Here is a 25,714-nt window from a genome sequence, read left to right on the forward strand (position 1 = left end):
ATCAAGTTGATTTTTTGTCGCATATAATGATAATGACTGACATACATACAATTTTCAGCACAAAATCGTAGAGTAGTACGGAGCGACTTGCGCTTAATTGAATATTATCGTATATAAATATTTATATAGTCGTAACGCTCAAAATTATTCGTAATCACGTATATCGCCTCCAAAATAGTACGGATATGCCAATTTTGCGCATGAAATACGACTTATTTAGCATGTATATCTGTACGCAATGCTGATTTTTACCTTTTTTATACGTATGAAAATGCAAGCTGGGTAGTACTGGCAGCGAGGAATAAGTGGGTAAAGTAGATCAAGCTTTGAAGGAAGGGTAAACCCCAATACATACAAGCACGCATAAAATTTAATAAGCATATCGCTCACTCAATAGCGATTATAGCAAAAAGAAATGCAGTGCAGGTCATACAGCAATCACCCGGGCGATATCACAATAGATCAACGATACTGGTCGCAGTGATGAGTCCACACATGGAAGAAAAAGACGTAGTCCTACGTAAAAAAATCACACCAAATCACAATGCACTGTCATTTCTTAATTTTTTAGGTGCTGCTGTAAAGATGATGGAAGAAAATGTTACCCAAAGTAATAACCAAGACAAGATTCTTCTGCAAAAAATTCTGAACTATCGGAATTGTCTGTTATATCATTTAACAATATATGATGCTTCACTCCAAAAATGTACCAACTGGAAATAAACATCCTTGATAGACAAAGTTAATTCGGATCAGGTGAACACTCCACATACGAAAGCATGAGTGCTCTAGACGTTCGGTTGAATAACAAACTTGATTATTCGAGTTTGAGCTTTAGCGAATCCACAGATGAATGCCAGAATGTTCGAGACCTTCGTGTGGATAAAAGATTTGATTATTCGAGTTTGAGTTGTAGTAAGTCATCACCATGCGGTCGGAGTACTTTAAATGATACGTGTAACCGGTTTGTTTATTAGGATCAGCAAGCTTTTTTTATCTGTTTTAAGGACACTCAGAGCCGGACTAGATACCATGCTAGCACGTCTCAAATTTGAGCACTATGCACTCAATATGATCATAAATACTTTCTAAAATAGATCAATAATGAATAATATAAATAATGCTCGTTCACTTATAAATGGTAGCTTCAACATCGGAACCTCTATCGGGAAACCTTGGTTTACAGTAAATGGTCGAGGCTGAAGCAGCCTGGAGTAAAGTATTAAACCGCTGAAAAATTAAGCGAATTGCAAAGGCAAAGGGTAAAGGCTACCTTTGTGTCGACAATATGGTAGTGCTTGCAATAGCTTTAAAACCTGCATATAATTACTCAAAATTGAAATGCTACGAAAAGTATACCGACGATGTAGGATGCTAGTTGTTAAAGGATATAATAAAATTGTCTGCTTCTGGTTAGAATCCGTTTCTCTTTCAGTTAAAACCAACTTATTTTGCGCAGTATTTTGTGTCTCCTCATTTGTTTTATGACGTATAACTACGTCTTTGTTTTCTATATTGGGGTGTACTTTAGAAAAACGAAAAGAGAACATGTAACGAAAAGTGGTTATAGTTTGCTTGCTTATAACTCAGTCATCCTTAGATTCTAGAGATATTGGTGATAATACAGTACATTACATGTTTTCCTTGCAAACTTTCAAATAATTGGAAAATGTTAGGCTTAGGTTAGGTAAAAATCAACGCTCTGTAATTGGTCGGAATAAGTAGTGCTAATATTTGTTTAGCGATAATGACGTTTGCATATCACAAGCAGAACGGTTGTATACAACCGTGATTAAATTTACATTCATTCCAGTTTGAAATAGCAATACTAGTAGCTAATGACGAAAAAAGTTTTTTATACTTGCATTCAATGGTACTCGTCACGTTTTTCTTTTATTAAAAAAAACAATTGATAGACCAATTTGTCTGTGGCAGGCAAGTGCACCAAAAAAAGCGACAAGTCTCCTAATCTAATCCCAACTAGTGATGTCCATTAATTGTTCGATTAATTCAACTAATCGAATAACACAAGGAATATTCGAATAATTTTTAATCGAATACTGCCAGCACGAATAGTTGAATTACTCGAATAGTTCAATGAGTACGAATAAAGCTCGTTAATCGTTCATAACCGTTCGATTAATCGAATTAATCAAAGAAATATTCGAATATTTTTAATCGAACACTACTAGCACAGACAAACAGACATAACTTGGAAGAAAAATCAACAAAAATTATCGTACCTCACATTTAGCCTGAACACTAGCACCATCTATGATCGACATTCCCAAATATGAAATAGCAATATGGGTATCCTTCGAAGTAGCAAGTATTTTTTATGGGGAATTCACTTTCTCTCGTCAAAAAGAGCCACTTTGACCGATTAATCGGTAATCGAATAATTGAAATTTTCGGACATCACTAATCCCAACAAGTTTTCTCAGGACCGCGATAACCCTAGTCTAATTTCATGTCCTGAAAGTGAACAGTTCTGAAAAAGTGAGCGACCAACCCTACCCTTTGCCCGATTGTATCCATATACTTACTAAAAGAATTTATCCAAAACTAATGTCTTATATAAAACCCGAATTAATCCTCCTAGCGGTGTGACCTTGCCTTCCTACTGCCACATTAATTATTTTTTATTTTTTCAGGAACATCTATAATTAACTAGACTATATTTTTTTAAATTCGTTCTATATTCCTCAAAAACCTTATGTTCGTGATCGTCTTTAAGCCAGTTCCGTTGGTAAACGGCCTAACGTTCGTGATCGTCGTTAGAGTTACCGGTTACCAACGGGACTGGCCTACTCTAACGACGATCACGAACGCCTTATTTACCAGTAAAATGCACAACGTACTGCGTACAATAATTATATTTACAATCCTATGCCTGGGGCGCGTACATACTTGTAAGCGTCGTTCATTTAATTTATTTTACTTACTTACTTATTCAGCCGAGAGCCGGGGTGGCTCTTGCCGTATCAAGAATTCCTCTCCATAGTACTCGGTCCTGGGCTACTCGTCGCCAATTCGTTGCGCGTCTCGACACACGCAAGTCGGCTTCAACCTGGTCGAGCCACCTAGCACGCTGAGCCCCTCTATTCTTGGTGCCGGTGGGGTTCTTGGACAGAACGGATTTCACTCCACAGTCGTCCGGCATCCTTGCGACCCGACTTTCGCCAGGTGTACGATGGGAATCTCTCCAAGCAGTGCCTGTAGCTCGTGATTCATACGTCTCCGCCACTCTCCGCTTTCCGTCTGTACTCCGCCAGAAATAGTCCGCAACACCTTTTGTTCAAAAACGGCAAGTGTACGTATGTCTTCCGTAAGTAAAGCTACTGTCTCAAGTCCGCAGAGGACTACCGGTTTGATTAGCGTTTTGTACATCGTCAGCTTTGTACGGCGGCGTATGCTCCTTGATCGAAACGTCTTGCGAAGGGAAAAGTAGGCTCGATTTCCAGCTTGAATGCGTCGTTGGATCTCCTTACTTGTATTATTGTCGGCGGTGACCAAAGATCCCAAATATACGAACTCATCAACCACTTCCAGTTCATCGCCGTCAATAGTCACTGTCCGTGGGAGGCAAACGTTAATTTCTCGGGAGCCTCTTCCTACCAAATATTTGGTTTTCAACGCATTAATTTGTAACCCTATCCTCCTAGGTTCCGTTTTTAGTCTGGCGCAGATTACCTCCACCGTCCCACGGTTTTTAGTAATGATGCTAGGAGTTGGCTACCCTTACTAAAGACCGTTCCCCTTGTTTCGATGCCCGCTCGCCGGATCACACCTTCAATAGCGATATTGAATAACATACATGACAGTCCATCCCCTTGCCGTAACCCTCTGCGCGATTCGAAAGGGCTTGAGAGTGTCCCCGAAACGCGCACGTAGCACATCAATCGTTCCAGAGTAGCTTTGATCAGCCGCGTCAGTTTGTCCGGCAAACCGTACTCGTGCATTATCTGCCATAGCTGTTCGCGTTCAGCGGTATCGTATGCTGCTCTGAAATCCACGAAAATATGATGTGTGGGCACGTTGTACTCTCGACATTTCTGAAGGATTTGTCGGAGAGTAAAAATTTGATCTGTAGTAGCACGGGCCCACATAAAGCCCGCCTGATACTGCCCTACGAATTCTCTTGCTATTGGGGATAGACGACGCAACAAAATCTGGGAGAGCACCTTGTAGGTGGCGTTGACCAGCGTAATGCCGCGGTAGTTACAGCAGTCTAGCCGGTCGCCCTTTTTGTAGATGGGACAGACTACGCCTTCCATCCACTCCTCCGATAGTTTCTCTTCTTCCCAAATCCTTGAAATCAGCCAGTGAAGTGCCGTTGCTAGCGGTTCTTGGCCATTTTTGAAGAGTTCTGCCGGGAGTCGGTCCTTCCCGGCGGCTCTATTATTCTTCAGCAGACCGATTTCTCGTCAGATCTCTTCGAGATCGGGAGGCGGTACGATGTTGTCGTTTGTAGGTACTCCGAGATTAACTTCCATTGCGTCTCCTGCTGCTATATCGCCGTTGAGGTGTTCATCGAAGAACTGCTTCCACCTGTCGACCACCTCGCGCTCGTTTGTGATTAGATCCCTTCCCTCGTCCCTACACATGTCAGGATTTGGTGTGTAGGCCTTGCGAGTTTGGTTCACCTTCTCGTAAAACTTGCGGGTATCATTAGCCCGGAATAGTTGTTCAAGCTCCTCACGATCTCTGTCCTCCTTCTGGCGCTTTTTCATTCTCAGTATCGTGGTCAACTCATTCCTCGCTCGTCGATACTTGGCCAAATTCTCTCTCGTGGATATGCTCAGATAGCTTTCTCAAGCTCTTTTTTTTCCTCTCTATCGCTTCTTGGCATTTCCCGTCAAACCAATCATTTCGTGCACTCGAGGTTTCCACACCTAGCACCGCGGTTGCGGCCTCGTTGACGGCCGAGCGTATCCTACTTCATCCGTTTTCGAGGGTCGAAGCATCTAGCTCCACAGAGGAAGGCAGAGCTTCATCCAGTACGCGCGCGTAGTTTTTGGCAGTTCACGGGTTGTCTAGATGCCAAATATTTAGCCGAGGAGGGTGACTTTGTCGCGAGGTATAAACCGTCGATAGTTTTGAGCGCACATGTACTGCTACTAGGTAGTGGTCCGAGTCAATCCGCACTCCGTAGGGAGCGTACGTTGGTGATGTTCAAGAAAAACCGGCCCTCGATGAGAATATGGTCGATTTGGTTCGAGGTTCGTTGGTCAGGTGATCTCCAGGTGGCCTTATGGATATCTTTGTGAAAAAAGAAGGTGCTTTTGATCACCAAGCCTCAGCAAAGCCTTAAAATTGATGCATCGCTGGCCGTTATCGTTCGTGTCGGTGTGCAGGCTATGGGGGACCCGATCACCAGTCTACACATTGCTTTCCTGTCGACTTGGGCGTTCATACCCCCGATGACAAGCTTGATGCTCCGTGGTGAGCAGCTGTCGTACATTGCCTCCTTCTGCTCATATAATGCTTCCTTCTCGTCGTCGGGTCTACCTTCGTGTGAACAATGCAAGTTTATAATGTTGTAGTTGAAGAAACCGACTTTTATCTTCAACACGCACATCCTCTCGTTGATCGCTTTTCAGTCCATTGTCCGATCCTGCATTTTGCCCAACACTACGGGCTTTGCTGCCACGGATCCTCCACACCTTGTAATAATGTTCATTTTATTATATATTTTTGTTTCGTTTGGTCTCACTCTAAACATAGGGAATCTAATTTAAACTTGAGTTAAGCATACCGCCATGCATATGTCTTAGGGCCTCTCTACTTTCAAACACTCTAGTAAGCTAGCACATAGACAGCGTCACTCGGCACAAACTCATTTTTCATATAGTTGACTCTGTACTGTACACCGATTCGCACGTAATAAAGTCATCCTTATAACATGGTGTCAGAAATGAACCGCGGAAAAAGAAAAAATTAGATAAATATTGGATTTGTGAATAACCTCAATTGCCGGCTTGTTTGCCTGGCTGGATTTCGGCGCGACGTGGCCGAGTAGCGGAAAATTGTTTACGGTTCGGATCAGCACATCGAAGGAGTAAAATGGCATCTGGATTCGATCATCGTCTACCGCAGCCGCTCGATTGTGCGAATCTTGCGAAGGAATGGCCTCGCTGGAAGCAGTTATTTTGTATTTATCTTCGGGCCAATAATAAAATGAAGGAAACGGAAGCAAACAAGATTGCTACATTCTTGTGGATGATCGGCCCCCGCGGAGTGGAAATTTTTAACTCGCTCTTCCCGAACAATGGTAGTATGGAGAGCATGTTTGGCCTGGATGAGGAAGATGCCGCTGCAGATGATAATGGTGGCGAAGCCGCTGATGAATGATTCGAAGACGCGCACGGTCAAGCAGTTACTCATACACTCACAGATATCATCGCGGCGTTTGACGAGTATTGTCTGCCTCGTAAAAACATCGCCATGGAAGCTTTCAAGTTTTTTTCCATCGCGCAGAAGGAAAAGCAGACGTTCGCTGATTTCGAGACTGAGTTGCGAACGCAAGTTCAGTAGTGCGAGTTTAGTTGCGCCACCTGTCAGACGTCTTATAGTGACCGTATGCTACGTGATAGGATTATTATTGGAATCCAAGATAAGAAACTACAGCTAAAGCTTTTAGATGGCAGAGACGACCCGCTATCAAAGATAATGGAAACCTGCAAGATTTTTGAAGCCGCTTCGGAGAACAAACAGCTATTGGATCGGAAGGGTAATTTGTTGGAAGTTAAAATGGTTTCGAAGGAGGAGATTGAAACGGAAATCAAAACCGTCGACGTAGTCACACGTAATCGTTGCTACAACTGTGGAAGGCCATTTAGTCAAAATCACCGAAGAAACTGCCCGGCATCGATCGCAAAGTGCCATGCGTGTGGAGAAATTGGTCACTACAGCAAATGTTGCCGCAAGAAGAAGCAGCCAAGAAGCAACCAGCAGTCATCGAAGTCAGTAGGGCCGAACGAGAAAACGGTGCATTCGATCAATTGGAGTGATGCTGGTAAGTTGATAGATTTAGTTCAGGTAGACAATGCATGGGCGGTTGAACGTAAAAAAGATTTGAATTTTTATAGAGTGAGTTCCAATTCTGTGAGTGGTCGGTCTGATGAATCCCGGCCGTGGAGAAAAGGTTTTCGTATTAACGGTGAGACGGTTCATTTTAAGCTGGATACAGGTTCTGACGTCAATTGTATTCCTGTTCAGATTGTTAAAAAATTGCACCTTCCTATTGATGATTTCCGTGATGCTTTGATACTCGATTATAGTTCGAATAAAATAAAAATACATGGAAAGGTCGAGCTTACCTGTGTTGATTCGGTTAGTGATCGTTCGTATAATGCCACGTTCCTTGTGGTTAATAATTCTTTTGAACCTTTGCTTGGTTTACAATCGTGTATTGAATTTGGATTAATTAAACGCCTTAGTGCGGTCGATGGTCGTTTAGAGTTCCCGAAGGAAAATCGACAATTTGTGGAATGTTTTCGTAGAATTTTTGAGGGATTAGGTAAATTTCCCGGAAAATGCTCGATCATTCTGAAAGAAAACTCTGTCCCATCGTTGCACTATCGTAAACGGATTCCACTGGCGCTCCATGACCGATTGAAGCTTGAACTGGGACATTTAGTAGACACAGGTGTAATCTCTCCAGTGGACTACCCAACTGATTGGGTCAGTAATATGCAATTGGTGGAAAAATCAAACGGAAAATTACGCATTTGTTTAGATCCAAAGCCTCTCAATAGGTGCATAAAACGTGAGCATTTTCTAATACCTACTCAGGAGAATCTGTTCAGTCGCTAGTCGGGAAAACATGTCTTTTCGGTTCTTGATTTGAGAAGTGGGTTCTGGCAAATGGAGTTGGATCGTAAAAGTTCGAACTTGACGACGTTTATGACGCCTTTTGGTAGATATAGATGGAATCGTGTGCCATTCGGTTTAAACAACGCACCGGAAATGTTTCAACGACGAATGGTTCAAATTTTCGGCGACATTCCCGGTGTGGTGGTTTATTTTGACGATGTCTTGGTTTCGGGCAAAGATGAAGTGGATCACGATAAAGCCTTGGCTCAAGTCATTGAGCGTGCGCAAGCCAATAATGTTAAGTTCAATGCTGATAAATTACAATACCGCCGAACTAGGGTCACGTTTATGGGAAGTGTGATTGGTTCAGGAGAGATGCACCCAATCGATAAAGATATTCGGGCAATTACATGTATGCCTAAACCTACTTGTGTTACATACGTTGCCAGATTGTTGGGTCTCTTTAAGTACCTAGCCAAGTATATTCCTAACTTATCGACACGAACATTTAACTTACGTAAATTAACCCATAATGGAGCTAAATGGGAGTGGAATGACGATCATGATAATGAGTTAAATGATTTGCTTTCAACCATCAGTTCTGCGCCTACATTGGCAATTTATGATCCAAATAAGCCGTGCATTGTTCAAACGGATAGCTCAAAAGATGGGCTTGGGTGTGTATTGTTGCAGGATCATGGGCCTGTAGCTTATGCATCACGAACCCTGACCAATTGTGAGCAAAAATGGGCTCAGATTGAAAAAGAGCTTCTCGCGGTTGTTTTCGCTTGTCAACGGTTCCACCATTTCTTGTATGGGCGCGAATTTACAGTTCAGTCCGACCATAAACCTCTTGAGACTCTCGTGAAAAGAGATATCGATGACGTTACTCCGCGACTGCAGCGAATGTTCTTGATTCTCTTGAAATATCCGGGACTATCTATTTTGTATACACCTGGGAAAAGCGTTGCGATCGCTGACTGTCTTTCTCGAGCTCCATTACCTGAAGTAGGTAAATCAAATCCCGAACTTGAAAGCGTTGTGCATTCGTTGACCAAGAGTGCATGTATGTCAAAAGACAATTATGATCGTTATTTGAAAACCCTTTCCTCGGATGAACGATACATGCGCGTAGTGAAGTATGTGGAGCAAGGTTGGCCGTCGTTTCATAAACTCGATGATCTCAGTCAGCTTTTCTATAAGCATCGCAGTGAACTCCATTACGAAAATGGGTTATTGTTCAAAAATCATCGTTTAGTCGTACCAACCAACTTGCAGAAGCTGATTTGTAATTGGTTGCATGCTTCACATTTGGGGATTGAAAAAACGCTAGCGAAAGCTAGAATTCAATTTTTTTGGCCTGGAATGACAAATGATTTGACGGAAACTGTTTCTTCGTGTGTAATATGTGAAAAATTTCGACGTAGCAACTGTAAAGAACCGCTAGTACAGGAGGATATCCCAGAGTACCCTTTCCAAAGAGTTTCAACGGATATATTTGAGTACGGCGGTCACGATTGGTTGGTACTAATAGACGCGTATTCCGGGTTCATTTGCTCTGATCGCTTACAGGACAAAACAATGTCTAGTGTGTGTAAATTATTCGACAATGTGTTTAACAGTTATGGGTATCCTACCTGTGTCCGCAGCGACAATGTACCGTTTAATTCCCTTGAATGCGAAAGGTATGCCAATAAGAATAACATCAAGTTTGAGTTCTCTAGTCCTCGTTATCCTCAAAGCAATGGCCTTGCCGAGAAAGCCGTAGCCATAGCTAAAAACATACTGAAACGGTGTTATGAAGTTGGAGAAGTTGACCAGTTTCAGTATCGTCTGCTCGAGTATAACATCACACCTGTCGCTAGCATGAAGCTTACTCCTAGTCAATTGTTCTTTGGAAGGCAGATCAAAACGCGCTTGCCGATAGATGAAACTCTTCTAATTCGACAGTCGCTTGATGAGCGTCAAGTTCGTGGTAGAATTGAACAGAAGCGTATGGCTCAGAAGCAATACTATGATCGTTCTGCCAGGCAACTTCCACCATTGAAAGTTGGCGATCGAGTTCTTTTTAAAAAGAGTTCCAAAGAATGGCACTATGGGCAAATCGTGCGAGATGTTAATGGCCGCTCTTATGTGCTTAAAGACAATTTTGAAAATCATTTCCGTCGCAATCGTATATTCATTACTCAAACTACCAATGATGGATTCAACAGCAGTGATTTACTCGTTGAAGAGGATGCTCCAAATGATCAACATCTCACTGTACCAAGACCGCTCAACCGTTCCAATCATTACAATCAGAACGAACATTCTTCGGAAATCTTACACTCAGGGAATTCATTAGGCAGTCGTTGCTCGCGTGATGGTGTGTTAGAGGAATCGTTGCATGGTCCTGAAGCCCTAGATAGTTGTGTGAAACCCTCTACGGAAGTTCTCGATAGTTCTCAGCAGATGCATAGTTCTTCGCAAGATGTTTCCTCCCCTGAAACTTGTCCTCGTGTAACACGTACTGGTCGTACAGTCGTACCCCCAAAACGTTACGGTGAATGGGTAGTTTAAGTTACTAACCCCGAGTAGACCGCGGGTAAACGGTCTGTAATACTAACATTAGACTAAAAAAAAAGAGAAAGCGTGTAATAATGTTCATTTTATTATATATTTTTGTTTCGTTTGGTCTCACTCTAAACATAGGGAATCTAATTTAAACTTGAGTTAAGCATACCGCCATGCATATGTCTTAGGGCCTCTCTACTTTCAAACACTCTAGTAAGCTAGCACATAGACAGCGTCACTCGGCACAAACTCATTTTTCATATAGTTGACTCTGTACTGTACACCGATTCGCACGTAATAAAGTCATCCTTATAACCAGAGGTGGGCACCGCTAACCGAAATTTTAGCTTCGCTAACAGCTAGTCCGCTAATTCAAAACGTTAGCTTCGATAACCGCTAACCGCTAAAGTAACCAAAAATTTAGCGGAAGCTAAAGCTAACCGCTAACCGCTAAATTGTGTAGTAGTGCAAATTTGGCAATACTGTGATAAGCGCCAATTTTGGCAAAAACGGAAATGTTCGTTGCGAAAGTCTAAGATAAAGTATATATCTGGAAAAATCATGAAAAAAATCACAGGCGCTCATAAAAAATGTTTTGAAGAACATTCTCACATTGAAAATAGAACAGATAGAAAATATTTCCAAGAGACAGGCTATGGTTTTTTGTTTATTCTTTGCAGTTTTCTATCACTGTGGAACATTTTGTAAAAGATTTTTCCAAATAATATTTTATCCGGATTGTCAATGATGAAATTTGCCAATGAGTCAATGGCCACATTTGTAAATGAATGACACAAGTACAGGAACAAGAAACAATAAAAAACATTTTAGAAATTTTCCATAAGATAGAGTTTTTCAAAGTTTGCTTTGGAGCTCCGCAGCCATAGCAAATATTGTGAAAAACTGTTTTCCAGGCGTACAAAACTTTACGAAGTCTTGAGATTCGACTCAAATCTGTGCGATAATATTGATAGATAATAGTTCAATAGCAGAATTAAAAGAAAATTTTCATATTCCTCAGCAATTTTCCTCCTACTAAAAAAAGTTAGCGGTTTATTTAGCGGTACATAAATTTAGCGGAAGCTAACGCTAACGCTAACGGTTTTAAAAATTAGCGAAACCGCTAACCGCTAACCAAAATGTTAGCTGAGCTAATTAGCTGTTAGCGGATTAGCGGAAATGTGCCCACCTCTGCTTATAACACACCTTCTCGCCTTTACGACAGATCTCCTGCCACGATGCCAAGCTTTCGGGGTTCTAACTGATCGTGCAGCACCCTGTCGCCACCAACGAAATTTAGCGATCTGCAGTTCCAGGTATCAAGTTTCCATTTTATTGTCCTTATTTAGTTGCCTTTGTCCATGCCGAATATTCCGAGTAAGATTTTGTTGACTCTTTTTAGCTTTTAGGGTTCAGGTAGGTAGCCGTACCAAGGCCTATGCTACCGAGTCTCGTGATGGGGCTGCCATCTTACAGTGTCAAAACACACTGTGCCTCCTTCCCTGTTGGTATACGTCCTTAGTTTCCACCGGGGTTGGTCACCCGATCTCCGCTAAGGAGTTGCTGGATAAGACGAAATATAATGAATGTCTGCCTTTACCGTGTTTTCTCTATAAAATTTCATGTTAACAATCATAGCACAGACAAACAGACATAACACTTGGAAGAAAAATCAACCAAAATTATCGTACCTCACATTTAGCCTGAACACTAGCACCATCTATGATCGACATTCCCAAATATCAAATAGCAATATGGGTGTCCCTCGAAGAAGCAACTATTTTTTATGGGGAATTCCCCTTCTTTCGTCAAAAAGCGCCACTTTGACCAAAACGGAGACATTCCCAACTAAGCCCAAATTTGAAATGACGGTTTTATCGGTACGATGAATGGAAAACGAGTGTTATGTCTGTTTGTCTGTGATCATAGTTAGCCGAATTGCCCCTTAACAAATTAATCAATAACAATTGTCATTATTCAAAAATACTACAAATATCAAGGCACAAATCTTCCACACGATTGTGCGGAATGTACTGCTCTTGCCACAAACGCTGATATGTGACATTAAGAGCACACACGAAAAACTGAAGATCGTATGACACAAAATGATGATAAACCAAATTTATGAGTGTGCAACAGGCAATGGTTGCTCATTTTGTTCCACCGTTCATCTGACCGTTATGGCGCTAGTGTGTAGCAAGGAACAGGAAAAAGAAAAATGGTTACGCGTTACGCTGTGTTACTTCGTTTTTAAGCTGGTGGTAACGCACCGTGTTAGCGAAGGTTCAAACCATCACTGTAATGGTTTGTACCCGAGTTTATAGCATGGCTGTGGGTTGAAACACTGTTGTTCGGAATGTTTTGTACCAATAAGTAAATTATGCAGCGATTAGATTTGTAGAATTTATTAAGAATTTATTTGAGAGTATGAAGAGTAATAGTTTGTTTTCTTTACATCGTACTGATTTGTTGTTCCTTTCCATTTTTTTTTGTTTCCAGCAGTTTTCATAATCGTTATCTAACTTTAGTTTGGTATTTTCAATTAATATGTAGAAGTCGCCTGCTCGGTCTAGTTGGTAGTAAGTTTATTGAATTATCTTGATATGTCTATCTAGCATTTAAACTTATTTCTTGTTGTCACCATTCGCTATTTCTTAACACATCATTTTCGCCAGTGTAATACAATGCGCATTTTCTACAATTGTTGCTTATTTCGTCCTGCACAGCTGCTTGCTAAGCACAGTTTGTACTCAGTAACAGACGAGTTTTTTCTATTGGATTTCATAAATTTTCATAAATATTAGGTTTACGTAACAAAACTGACACAGATGATGAATCCGTCTCTCCGTCGGTGTACATTGTACATTAGTTAAATACATTATTGGTTTGCTTCTGTTTGGTTTTTAGTAACGAATGGGTTCGACCCAGAATCAAACAAAAATAATTTTATTTTAAATAATAACACATTACACTGTTTATATCATTTGCTGAGTACGGGATTATTACACAACTACATTCAAGTCCATTGGATTATTTCTTCTTCACATCGCTTGTTTGATTTTTGACCCTTAACCATGCTTGCAAATGCGTTGATTATAAAAAATTGGCGAATCAGTTATACAAAAATATGCCTAATTCATACTCGCTGTCTATTTCACATTTCGGTTTAGCCAAACGGGACTATAAACTCTAGTTAGATTAGTAAAGTTTTTTTTCAATTTATTTGCTCACTACGGTAGTTGTTTTTTTTTCATTTCTTGTATTCGCTAGTTCCTGTAAACTGCTACAGCTGGTTACTCTTCGAATTATTTCTAATCATGCTTAACATCTTTTTGTTTGATATTCGGAAGGAAGGAAAAGTTGTCTACGATCTATTTATTGTATTCGGTTGTCTGGTGCCATCGTTTTGGCGTTGTTCCGATTGCTGTCGTGGCTGAGAACTGGGAAAATAACAGAGTTCCTCCAACAGTGACGAACGTGGTACGTGGAAAAAACAGTAAGAGAGGGTGGGTTTTTATAGGATCTATCACTAGTTCGGTAGTACTGACTGGCTCTAACAGTTTGTGTAACGTCTAGAGAAATCTATAGAGTAAATATTTGGATCTGGCTCTGTGACTCTGTTGGCTTACTGGCACCTGTCTAAATAGAATAGTTTTCTAGTTGAACAATATATTCTGAGTATCTAGCTGCTGCATGATTCTGCCGAAAATATCATCTGTTTATGAGGATGATTGTTTGATTTGTTGTCTGTTTGTCCGACGGTTGATAGAATAATCCAACGATAGTCAAGGGGGGTGACACCACATGCTAAACTATGTACGTTCGGAATATATGATTCGAAACTAAACTTACAGATTGCTTAAAATAATTATATAGTACTTGTTACGTGCATTTACACAGGAATTGTGAATACAATTGTTTGCTTCGGTGACGAAATGATATGCAACACGATGATGATTTGTCTTAGTATAGAATGTTTCCTACATCCAGAAGAGTTCCATCAGGTGCAGTGGAACAGTTTCATTGGCTAATCATGTCATTTTTCATGTACTTTGAGATTAGAATCACAAATCCAAATAAACTAAGCATATGAATTATGGCTTTGCTGGCTTCTGTTTGGTTTAAAACAATATTCTATCCTATTTTATTAGAGTGGAAGAATAATGACGACTGCACCGAATTGATGCCGTTTCACTGCACCAAAAGCACTTCGCTTATCAGGATTCTAAATTATTTAAAGCCATTCGCCAATACAAGCGCAATTTCGCTGTTCTATTACAGAAAGAGTAAAGAATGTTACTTCATGCACACGCATATTTGAATTAGAATATCAATCAACCTGTCCCCGCTTGATCTACATACAGCCCTGCCTTTGCTCTTTTGATAAAAAATATATCCTCACAACGATCAAACTTTATAAAAGTCATATATCCTGTCTAACATATTTGTTGACTAAGCCTGCAACATCAGCTGTTAATTGGTTGTTTGGCTTCGAACACATGCTACTATAGTATAGAGCTTGTACATATTCACAACTACATATATAGTGTAGCATCTACCATTCAGCTTACAATTATCAGTGGAAAGTAAACCTCGATTTCCCCCCCACTCTTTATGTTTCTATGTCAATACTTCCATAAACTTCTGCTTCTTGCTGCTACTTGGTGGGTATGATATTGCACGTTAGTTTTTTTCCGACTTTTCCGACTATCCTTGGCCAGTGCGCCAGGTGGCAATCGAACGATTTGTCATGAATGAAAGCCAAATGAATAGAACTAATTTTGTTAGCTCTTGATTATGACATTTATCGTGCAATAATTTTTTTCTTCTTCAGCCTCTACCCCTATGCGAACACAAATATTGTCGGTCAACCTGACTCTGCTGCCAACACGGCAGTCCTATAATAGAGAACCAATGCGTGCATAAGCGGTTTCGGTTGATTTGCTTTGATGTTTGGTTCGTGTTTGAGTGATTCTCGTTGTTACTGGCTATTGTGGTTAAATATGGGTGTAAATAAACGGGAGGAGAAACGTTTAATCCCCCACCGACTTTCAGGGACATAACTTCCGAACGAAACCCAGCAGGTTAGTTACATCATTAGTTATGTCAACTGACTTCCTGTTTGCACTGATGCGATGATAGCCTTTCCTCTTCCTGTCAGGCATAATGATGACGACCGGACACGCAGGTCCTTCCAGGTCCTTATCACCAAGTGTTACACAAGAAGCTCGTCCTGCCCTAGCTGTCTACACTTCTACTAATCTATTAACTCACCGCTCACTGGAGCCGACATTCTTGACTCTCTCTAAGATTGTTAGGCGCTATAGACTAGGATCTCACATTTTTCTTTCACATATTTTATTTTGTTTAGTTTTAAGATTTAAGGGCTTAAATAACATCCACTATAAATTCTGATTCCAGCAACTATCGTAATTTTGTTCTCTTCATGGGTATGAGGAAAGCAAGCTTTCTCCACTTAGCATACCTCGTTCCTTTTGCCAGGCATTTTATGCTCATTTTATCACTGTCTAGATTGGTACTTAGGTGTAGAAAAAATGTTTTTATTTTTATTTCAATGAGTTCACAACACTTGAAGTATAATCTGATTTAGGTTTAATATACACTGGAGTTTCGTTTCGTCAAATTTATCTTTTCACCTACCAAGAAAAAAAAACTATTTTCATTCGAGCGAAGAGTTGGGACAACAGCTAGATTTACCGAAGAGTTAGAGTTAGGAAGTCACGCTGGACGTTGAGCAGAAATGACAGTCACAGCAACTAAAACCTTTTGCGCCTGTTATGAATGTTACGTAATAACGAAGGTTTTATTAAAAGTCGGATGGTTCATTCCCCATCCCCATTGGTTGGGTTGGTAAACGGCCGGATAATGCGGAATATAGACCCCATAGTGGTCGTTAGCCTCTTATCCAGCAACTCCGATCCCGACCTCCTCGTGGTACCAGCCGGAATACGAGCAACCTTAGCGGAGATCGGGTAACCAACCCCGGTGGAAACTAAGGTCGTATACTAACCGGGAAGGAGGTAGTGAGTCTCGGCACTATAAGATGGCAGCCCCATCACGAGACTCGGTAGTGTTGCCCCAGTACGGCTACACACCTAAACAACACAAACTAACAACATTCAAGCATATTCGGAGCGGAATATTCGGCATCGACCTAGGCGACGGAATAAGGACGACGAATGGAGACTCGGGACTTGGAACTGCAGATCGCTAAATTTCGCAGGTTGCGAGCGGGTGCTGATTGAACAGCTGGAACCCCGCAAACTCGGCATCGTAGCTCTGCAGGAAATCTGTCGCAAAGGAGAGAAGGTATGGAAGATACGTGGCGGAAAGGCCCAGTTTTACCAGAGCGGTGGCGCTACCAACGAACTGGGAACGGGCTTTGTAGTGCTGGGCGGAATGCAGGATCGCGTGATAGATTGGAAGGCGATCAACGAGAGAATGTGTGTATTGAGGATAAAGAGTCGTTTCTTCAATTATAGCATCATTAACGTGCACTGCCCGCACGAAGGTAGACCCGACGATGAGAAAGAAGCGTTCTACGCGAGGCTGGAGGCAACGTACGACAGCTGCTCGTCACGGGACATCAAGATCGTCATCGGGGATATGAACGCCCAGGTCGGTAGGGAAGAAATGTATAGACCGGTGGTAGGACCCCATAGCCTGCACACCGACACAAACGATAACGGCCAACGATGTATAAACTTCGCAGCTTCCCGAGGCCTGGTGATCCGAAGCACCTTTTTCCCGCGCAAGGATATCCACAAAGCCACCTGGAGATCACCTGACCAACGTACAATGAACCAAATTGACCACGTTCTCATAGAGGGCCGGTTCTTCTCTAACATCACGAACGTACGCTCCCGTCGGGGTGCGGATATCGATTCTGACCATTACCTAGTAGCAGTACATGTGCGCTCAAAGCTGTCCACCGTATACCGGACACGTCAAAGCCGCCCTCCTCGGCTGAACATCAGGCAGCTAGATAACCCACAAGCTGCCGAGAACTACGCGCGAGTACTGAATGAGGCACTGCCTTCTTCCGAGGAGTTAGGTGCTTCAAACCTCGAAGACGGTTGGGGCAGAATACGCTCGGCCATCGGAGAGGCCGCTACCGCGGCACTAGGTATTGAGCCTCGGAGTACACAAAATGATTGGTTTGATGGGGAATGCCAACAAGCGGTGGAGGAGAAAAAAAATGCTTGGAAAAATTATCTAAGTATTGCCACTAGAGAGAACCTGGCCAAGTACCGACGAGCTAGGAACAAGTTGACCACGATCCTGAGGAGAAAAAAGCGCCAAAAGGAGGACAGAGATCGTGAAGAATTGGAGCAACTATTCCGAGCTAATGACACGCGCAAGTTTTATGAGAAGGTGAACCAAACTCGGAAGGGCTACACAACGAAACCTGACATGTGTAGGGACGAGGGAGGGAATCTAATTACAAACGAGCGCGAGGTGGTCGACAGGTGGAAGCAGTTCTTCGATGAACACCTCAATGGCGAAGTCGCAGAAGGAGGCGGAACGGAAATTAACCTAGGAGCGCCCATGGAAGATAGTGATGTCCTAGCACCTGATCTCCAAGAAGTCAAACGAGAAATCAGGTTGCTGAAGACCAATAAAGCCGCTGGGAAGGACCGCCTACCGGCAGAGCTTTATAAACATGGTGGAGAAACGCTAGCAAAGGCTCTACACTGGGTTATTTCGAGGATTTGGGAGGAGGAAAAGTTACCGGAGGAATGGATGGAAGGAGTGGTTTGTCCCATCTACAAAAAGGGTGATCGGCTAGACTGCTGCAACTATCGCGGTATTACGCTGATAAATGCCGCCTACAAGGTACTCTCCCAGATCCTGTTACGCCGGCTGTCACCGATAGCACAAGGTTTCGTAGGGAATTATCAGGCGGGTTTCATGGGGGCTCGCGCAACTACGGACCAAATTTTTACTATCCGACAGATCTTGCAGAAATGTCGGGAGTACAACGTGCCCACGCATCACATCTTTATTGATTTCAAAGCAGCATACGATACAGTCGATCGAGACAAGCTATGGCAGATAATGCACGAATACGGTTTTCCGGACAAACTGACGCGACTGATCAGAGCTACATTGGATCGAGTGATGTGTTTTGTACGCATCTCTGGGACACTCTCGAGTCCCTTCGAGACGCGACGAGGGTTGAGACAAGGTGACGGTCTATCCTGCATGCTGTTCAACATCGCTCTTGAGGGGGTGATCCGACGAGCGGGCATCGAAACGAGAGGCACGATTTTTACCAAGAGCAGCCAACTTCTAGGCTTTGCAGATGACTTCGATATCATTGCCAGGAACTTTGCGACGGCGGAGGCAATCTACGCCATACTGAAAGCGGAGTCTAGGAGAATTGGGCTAAAAATAAATGCGTCGAAGACCAAATACATGAAAGGAAGAGGCTCAAAGGAAACAAATGTGCGCCTCCCACGGACGGTAACCGTTGACGGCGACGAACTAGAAGTGGTAGAAGAGTTCGTGTATTTGGGATCGCTGGTGACCGCGGACAACAACACTAGTAAGGAGATCCAGCGGCGCATCCAAGCGGGAAATCGGGCCTACTTTGCCCTTCGTAAAACGCTACGATCAGGAAGCATACGCCGCCGCACGAAGCTAACAATGTACAAAACCATTATTAGACCGGTAGTTCTTTATGGACTTGAAGCCGTGACGCTGCTTACGGAGGACATACGCGCCCTTGCCGTGTTTGAGCGGAAAGTGCTGCGGACGATATTTGGCGGAGTACAAACTGAAAGCGGAGAGTGGCGGAGGCGTATGAATCACGAGCTACAGGCACTGCTTGGGGAGACTCCCATCGTACATCTAGCGAAAGTTAGCAGGCTACGGTGGGCCGGACACGTCGTAAGGATGCCGGACGACTGTGCGGCGAAAATAGTCCTCTTCAACAACCCCACCGGCACCAGGAACAGGGGGGCCCAACGTGCACGATGGCTCGACCAGGTCGAGAGCGATTTGCGACTTCTGAGACGACTAGGAAATTGGCGACGAGTGGCCCAAGACCGAGTTGAATGGAGACGAGTGCTTGAAACAGCACGAGCCACCCCGGCTCTATGCTGCTGAAGAAGAAGATGGTTCATTCCCCAATCAGAAGGTTTATAAAACCTACTTTTTGATTATTTAATTATTTTTTCATGGATTATTTGAATTTTTTAATGTGAAGTCATAACACCGATTGAGTTTCAATTTCACAGAATGGAAAGTACTTGTTTTGACGTATCGTCACATTAGCGTGCTTACTCACGTGCTTGCAGTTAAACCGGGAGGCTTGCAGCGACCATGTTTTTGGAACTAATAAGCCGATCGCAATCATCTTTAAATGTCGGTCTGGTGCTTCCGACTTAATTCTTAATGCTAATTCAAGTTGTAAATGGCAGCTTGAACGCACCATCATGATCAAAACAAAACAAAACTCAGTTGGGTCGTATTCAATACGGCCCGTAATATGTGTGTGTTGCTGTCAGTTGCGGTAGAAATGGACAGGGTTGCCAGTCTCCTGAATTAAATTCTATCAGAAATGTATCTATGGCGAACTCGACCGATTTCGATCATCTTCGATCGATCCTGTACACATACCGATACAGTACACGATGATGATGATCATCGGCTAGGTAGGGTGATTTATGTATTTTGGACAGGCGTTACGCGCACTCTATTTTGGACATTTACGGCAAAACCAAATGGAAATGTCCAAAATAGCATACGCGTAATGCCTGCCCAAAGTACATAAATCACCCCAACCGACGGATCTACTGGTTCCACACACTACGACATTAAAGCTGAGAAGTGTGAGACTGAGAAGTAAAAGGGCGATAACGTGTTAATAAATCTGTTGGGTGTAAATAAATCCGCGAGCATTCAGCGAATCTACGTGCGAGACCAGAAAACCGTCAGGATTTCAGCGTAGACGTTTCAATACTACCTGTCTTGCTCTGAGAACAGCTCCAATCTACCATTATAAATCAAGCATTTCCCGCTAATGGCAGTCCATAAAAGCCTATGGCACGAAGCCATTGACGCTCGGTCTCCAGAGATCTTCATGAAGCTCAATACAAGGTAAACCGGTTCATCATATTCTTACTACTGAACCACCCATATATTCTAACCCACGCAGACTTTCCGCCGACAAGGTAAACGAAGCGAAAGCCGAGTTTAGATTCCTCGTAGAACAAGGGATCTGCCAGCCGTCAAAAACCTCAAGAACTATAAGTGTAGTATCTTGTTTTTTCGTGCCAAAAACCTGTTGGGTCAGTTCTCTACATATGGTGGAAAAATCGAACGGCAAATGGAATCTGTATGGCGACTACAGAGACTGTAGATTACAGAGGCGCCGAGACACTCCAAAACCGCTAAATTTTGAAACAAAACGGAGAGTACCATCATAAATAAAGGTAACTCTCCGTTTTGGTTCAAACTTTAGCGGTTTTTGAGTGTCTCGGCGCCTCTGTAATCTACAGTCTCTGTAATGGCGACTATCGCAATTTGAAGGCTATGATTTCCTGGATTTTTACCCGGTTCCACACATACAAGACCTTCCGAATATCTTGCAAGGCAAGCACATCTTTTCGTGTAATGATCTCCAGCGCACATATCACCAAATTTCTATCGCACTAGAAGGTGTCCAAAAACCCAGGTGGACCCCAGGTGGCATAAAATAGACCCCACAGTTGTTCACAGCCTCTTACCTAGCAACTCCTACCCCTACCTCCTCGTGGTACCAGCCGGGATACGAGTAACCTCGGTGGAGATTGGGTAACCAACCCCGGTGGAAACCAAGGTCGTTTGCTGACAGGGGAGGAGGGCTCCTTCGAGCTACGTTGGCCCTCCGGCGATACTGTGGGGTTGGTTGCGGGCTTTGCAAGCCTGAACCACTAAAAAAACCAAAACAATGGACTCCGTAAGCAATAATAATAGCTCTAATCGGAACAATCGGGAAAGACCCAGGCGACGAAAACGGACTAACGATTGGAAATTAGGAACATGGAACTGTCGGTCTCTGAATTTCCTCGGAAGTACCCACGTGCTTTCTAAAGAAGTGAAGAGCCGCAAGTTCGACATCGTAGCGCTGCAGGAGGTATGCTGGAAAGGAACGATGGTACGTACGTATAGAGATGGTCATACCACTGACGAACTAACATGACACATAGAAGAAAATTCTTCAAAAACCATCGTCCTACACGTTTTGCTTGCACACTAGCGCTCTCTGTTATGCATGTTGCGGAGTAGCTTGCATTTGCAGGGTTTTGTACTGTAGGTTTTTTACATTTGCAGGGTTTTATACTGTAAGTTTTTTACATTTGTATGGTTTTATACTGGAAACTCGAAGCAACACTCGAGCGCCGCGGTGTGGCCATGTTGCGAAACATGCTTTTTTGAAAAATATGTGGTTTTTGAATGGACGATGGAATTAACGCGAGTGTCTAGTCTGTTTGTCTGTGGTCATACCATCTACCAGAGCTGCGGCAATACACACGAGCTGGGCACAGTTTTTATAGTGATGGGCGAGATGCAGAAGCGGGTGATCGAGTGGTAGCCGATCAACCCCCGAATGTGCAGATTAAGAATCAATGGCCGATTCTTCAATATAAGCATAATTAACGTGCACTACAGCCCTCACCTCGGAAGTACCGATGATGACAAAGACGAATTCTACGCGCAGTTGGAGCGTGAATACAACCGCTGCCCAAGACATGATGTCAAAATTATCATCGGGGACTGTAATGTTCAGGTTGGTCAGGAGGAGGAATTCAAACCGGTGATTGGACGGTTCAGCGCCCACCCGCAAACGAACGAAAACGGCCTTAGACTTGTCGACTTCGCCGCCTCCAAGAACATGGCCATACGTAGTACCTTCTTCCAGCATAACCTCTACCATCGGTGCACCTGGAGATCACCCAACCAGACAGAATCACAAATCGACCACGTTCTGATAGATGGTCGGCACTTTTTAGACATTATCAACGTCAGAACCTATCCGGGCGCTAACATTGATTCGGATCACTACCTAGTGATGGTAAGGATACGTCAAAAACTATCTGTTGTGAACAACATACGATACCGCCGCCCGCCACGGTGTACTCTAGCGCGACTGAAGCAACCGGAGGTCGCCGAAAACTACGCGCAGGGGCGGACTGGGAGCCAAAGGGCCCACCGGGCCTTTGAGATTAGGGGCCCCGTGCAACTTGACTCGACTCAGGCACGTCGAGTGTCGAGTATCGGGAGAACGGACAGCATAGCGGCTCGATGCTCGAAACAAAACAAACTCAGTCGTTATTAGGACCGAGTAATCAGCTTTTAGCGTGTGCGTCATATTAGCGGTTCACGGTACTTTAGTTTGGACGCATTTTTCTTCAACCCAATCTTCGCTACTTTGAGTTTTAGTTTTTGCAGCCACCACCACAGATGTTGTTCTATCGACAATATCCATTTCATTGGCAAAGCAGACGAACTAACTAGATTTGCTGACGATTGTGCCTGTGTGTTGCTCCTTTCATAACATCCTGTAACGGCATGTTGTACAGCCCACCTGAGGGACCATCACGTTAATAAAGTCCACTGCGAGGTTAGAATGGCCATGATTTTACGGTCGATGGTAACATACGCAACTTTGAAATCAATGAAATAATTGTGCGTAGAATTCTGTATTCATGAACTTCTTGGAGGATCTGCCGCAGCGTGAATATTTGATTCTTTATTGACCGTGCTTCAGCGAACCCGGAAGAGAACTTTCCACATTCTGATAAGTGCCACTGCGCATTTTTGCCAGCAATGCAACGTTTTCCTCATCTATCACCCATTCATATTTCAAATAAGCGTATCAAATCAAATTAAGTATCAAAGTACCAAATAAGCGGATTTTATAAATGATAGGATGTCAACAGTTCAATATAGATAAGTAGCTTATTGCGTCTTCACATCAGAACAAAACAGTTCATAGTGCAGGCGATTCCCGTGCCGAGTTATAGCTATCCCTGGGATTAAACTCTTGGATTCTCCTATAAGAATTCTGCTTCTATAAGTAAGGTATTCTGTGCGAATCCTCTGCAGAATTTCTTCTCACGATTCCAATGTGAGGAATGCCCGATACTCTGCGCGAATCTTTTTGGTTCGTCCTGATAGAGCTGCGGAAAAAAGAACCCACCGTCTAAAAATGTCAGTACGAAGAGCACGTGCTCGTCAGTCCAGAGGAGAGGTTCGCCAGCAACAACACACGGAGTTTCTACAAAGCGGTCAGGTGCTAGAATTTTGCCATGCCTGTGATGTGCAGTGATAGTGCTGGCAACCTGCTTACTGACAAAACGACGGTAGCAGCCAGGTGGAAGAGTATTTCCAGACGCTGTTGAATAGAGAAGTAAACAGGAAGATCAGCAGGTACAGGATAAGAATTTTGAGCGACGGCCAAACTGTGGAGCCATTAACACAGGAGGAGGTCAAAAAAGCAATCAGTGAGCTGAAAAACGGTAATGTTGCTGTAAAGGATGGTATCCTGGCTGTACTTCTAAAAACGAGGAGCGAGCAGCTGTACGAAACAATTCGCCACCTCATTGTCAGGAATAGAATATGGGACGAAAATAAATATCGGAGGAGTGGTTGATTGGCCTCATTTCCCATAATTTTAAAAACGGACATCGACTTGAGAATAAAAACTATCGAGGCATTACGTTGCTCAATTTTGCCTATAAGGTGCTCTTCCTATCGTGTGTGGCTGAGACCGTTAGCTGAGTTCTTCGTCGGCGAGTATCAAGCTGATTTTCATGCGGGTCGCTTCACGATGGATCAGATATTTACCCTGCGTCTAGTAACTGACGAGTTCCGGGAATACAACTTGCAGATTCATCATATTTTTATGGATTTCAAGGCGGCATACGATTCAGTAAAACGAAATGAGCTGTGACAGTTAACGCTAGGACATGGTTTTCCCACAGAACTAGTTACGTTGATTCGTGTGACGCTGGATGAGTAAAAATTATAAGTCAGAATAGCAGATGAGACCTCACGTGCTTCTTGTTTTTGCGGATGACGTCGATATTACCGAAATCAAAAGTACAGCAGCGAAAGAAGCCTTTAGGTCATTTATTGAGAAATTGGGACTTACCATTAACACCGCCAAAACGAAGTACATGACGTGCAAATCCAAATGATGTTGGTGTCGAAGAGGAACTGAATATATTTTGATATGCTCGTGATATGTGACAACGATGTAAGTCGCAAAATAAAACGACTAATTGCAGCTGCGAATTGGCCTTTACGGAGGCATTACATTTTGTAGCTGAAGTCCTGTAGCTTGCAAATTCGCATAAACTGACGCTCTAGAGAACACTAATCCTCTCGGTGGCCCTTTACGGACATGAATCATGGACGCTAAAAGAAGCTGATCGACGAATGCTTGGGGTTTTAGCGTAAAGTTTAGCAAAATCCAAAATGGCGTGTAGCGCAGATGCATGAACCACGAGCTGTATTAAGAATGTAAATATGCTGTTATAATGAAGATAGTACAGTGTGACAGTCTGCGTTGGGATGGTCACGTGTCTAGAATGCCCGACGAAAGAGTAACCAAAATTATTTTAATCATAGAATCAAGAAGAGACCGTAGACTTCAGAGTAGACATCGCCACTGAAGTAAACTAAGTATGGAGCTTAACCCGACAGTTCGATATTTATAAGTAGTCAAATAACTGCGGATGAAATACTAATTCTACTTTTAAATACTCAGAATTGAAGCTAGTAATATTTTCTGAGCTTGGACCCCAACAGCTCAACTTAAATGGTTTCATGAATCACGGGGCCCCAGCAATTGAACATTCGTGAGTCGTAGAAAAAGTTCAATCGAAAGAGAAATTTTGGTTTAAAGTTCGGGTCCCCAACAGTCCCATTTGAAGCTGAATTTTCAATCATCAAATCGGTTCATTTCATGAATCATGGGGCCTCAGCGATCGAACATTCGTGAGTCATAGAAAAAGTTTAATTGAAGGAGAAACTTTGGTTTAAAGTTCGGGGCCCCAATAGTCCCATTTGATCATGGGGCCCCTGCGATCGAACATTCGTGAGTCATAGAAAAAGTTTAATTGAAAGAGAAACTTTGGTTTAAAGTTCGGGGCCCCAATAGTCCCATTTGAAGCTGAATTTTCAATCATTAAATCGGTTCATTTCATGAATCATGGGGCCCCAGCGATCGAACATTCGTGAGTCATAGAAAAAGTTTAATTGAAGGAGAAACTTTGGTTTAAAGTTCGGGGCCCCAATAGTCCCATTTGATCATGGGGCCCCTGCGATC

At 43.0% G+C, this 25,714-nt stretch overlaps 1 protein-coding gene across 1 annotated transcript; it reads left to right on the forward strand.

Moving 5' to 3' along the window:
• Positions 1-9,183: 9,183 nt before the first annotated feature.
• LOC128735615 (uncharacterized) lies at positions 9,184-10,377 on the forward strand. The gene has a single exon (XM_053830098.1). The coding sequence runs from the start codon at positions 9,184-9,186 to the stop codon at positions 10,375-10,377; it is 1,194 nt and encodes a 397-aa protein (XP_053686073.1).
• The last annotated feature ends 15,337 nt before the right edge of the window (positions 10,378-25,714 follow it).

Source organism: Sabethes cyaneus, chromosome 2 (genome assembly GCF_943734655.1).
Source record: "Sabethes cyaneus chromosome 2, idSabCyanKW18_F2, whole genome shotgun sequence".
Classification (NCBI taxonomy): domain Eukaryota; kingdom Metazoa; phylum Arthropoda; class Insecta; order Diptera; family Culicidae; genus Sabethes; species Sabethes cyaneus.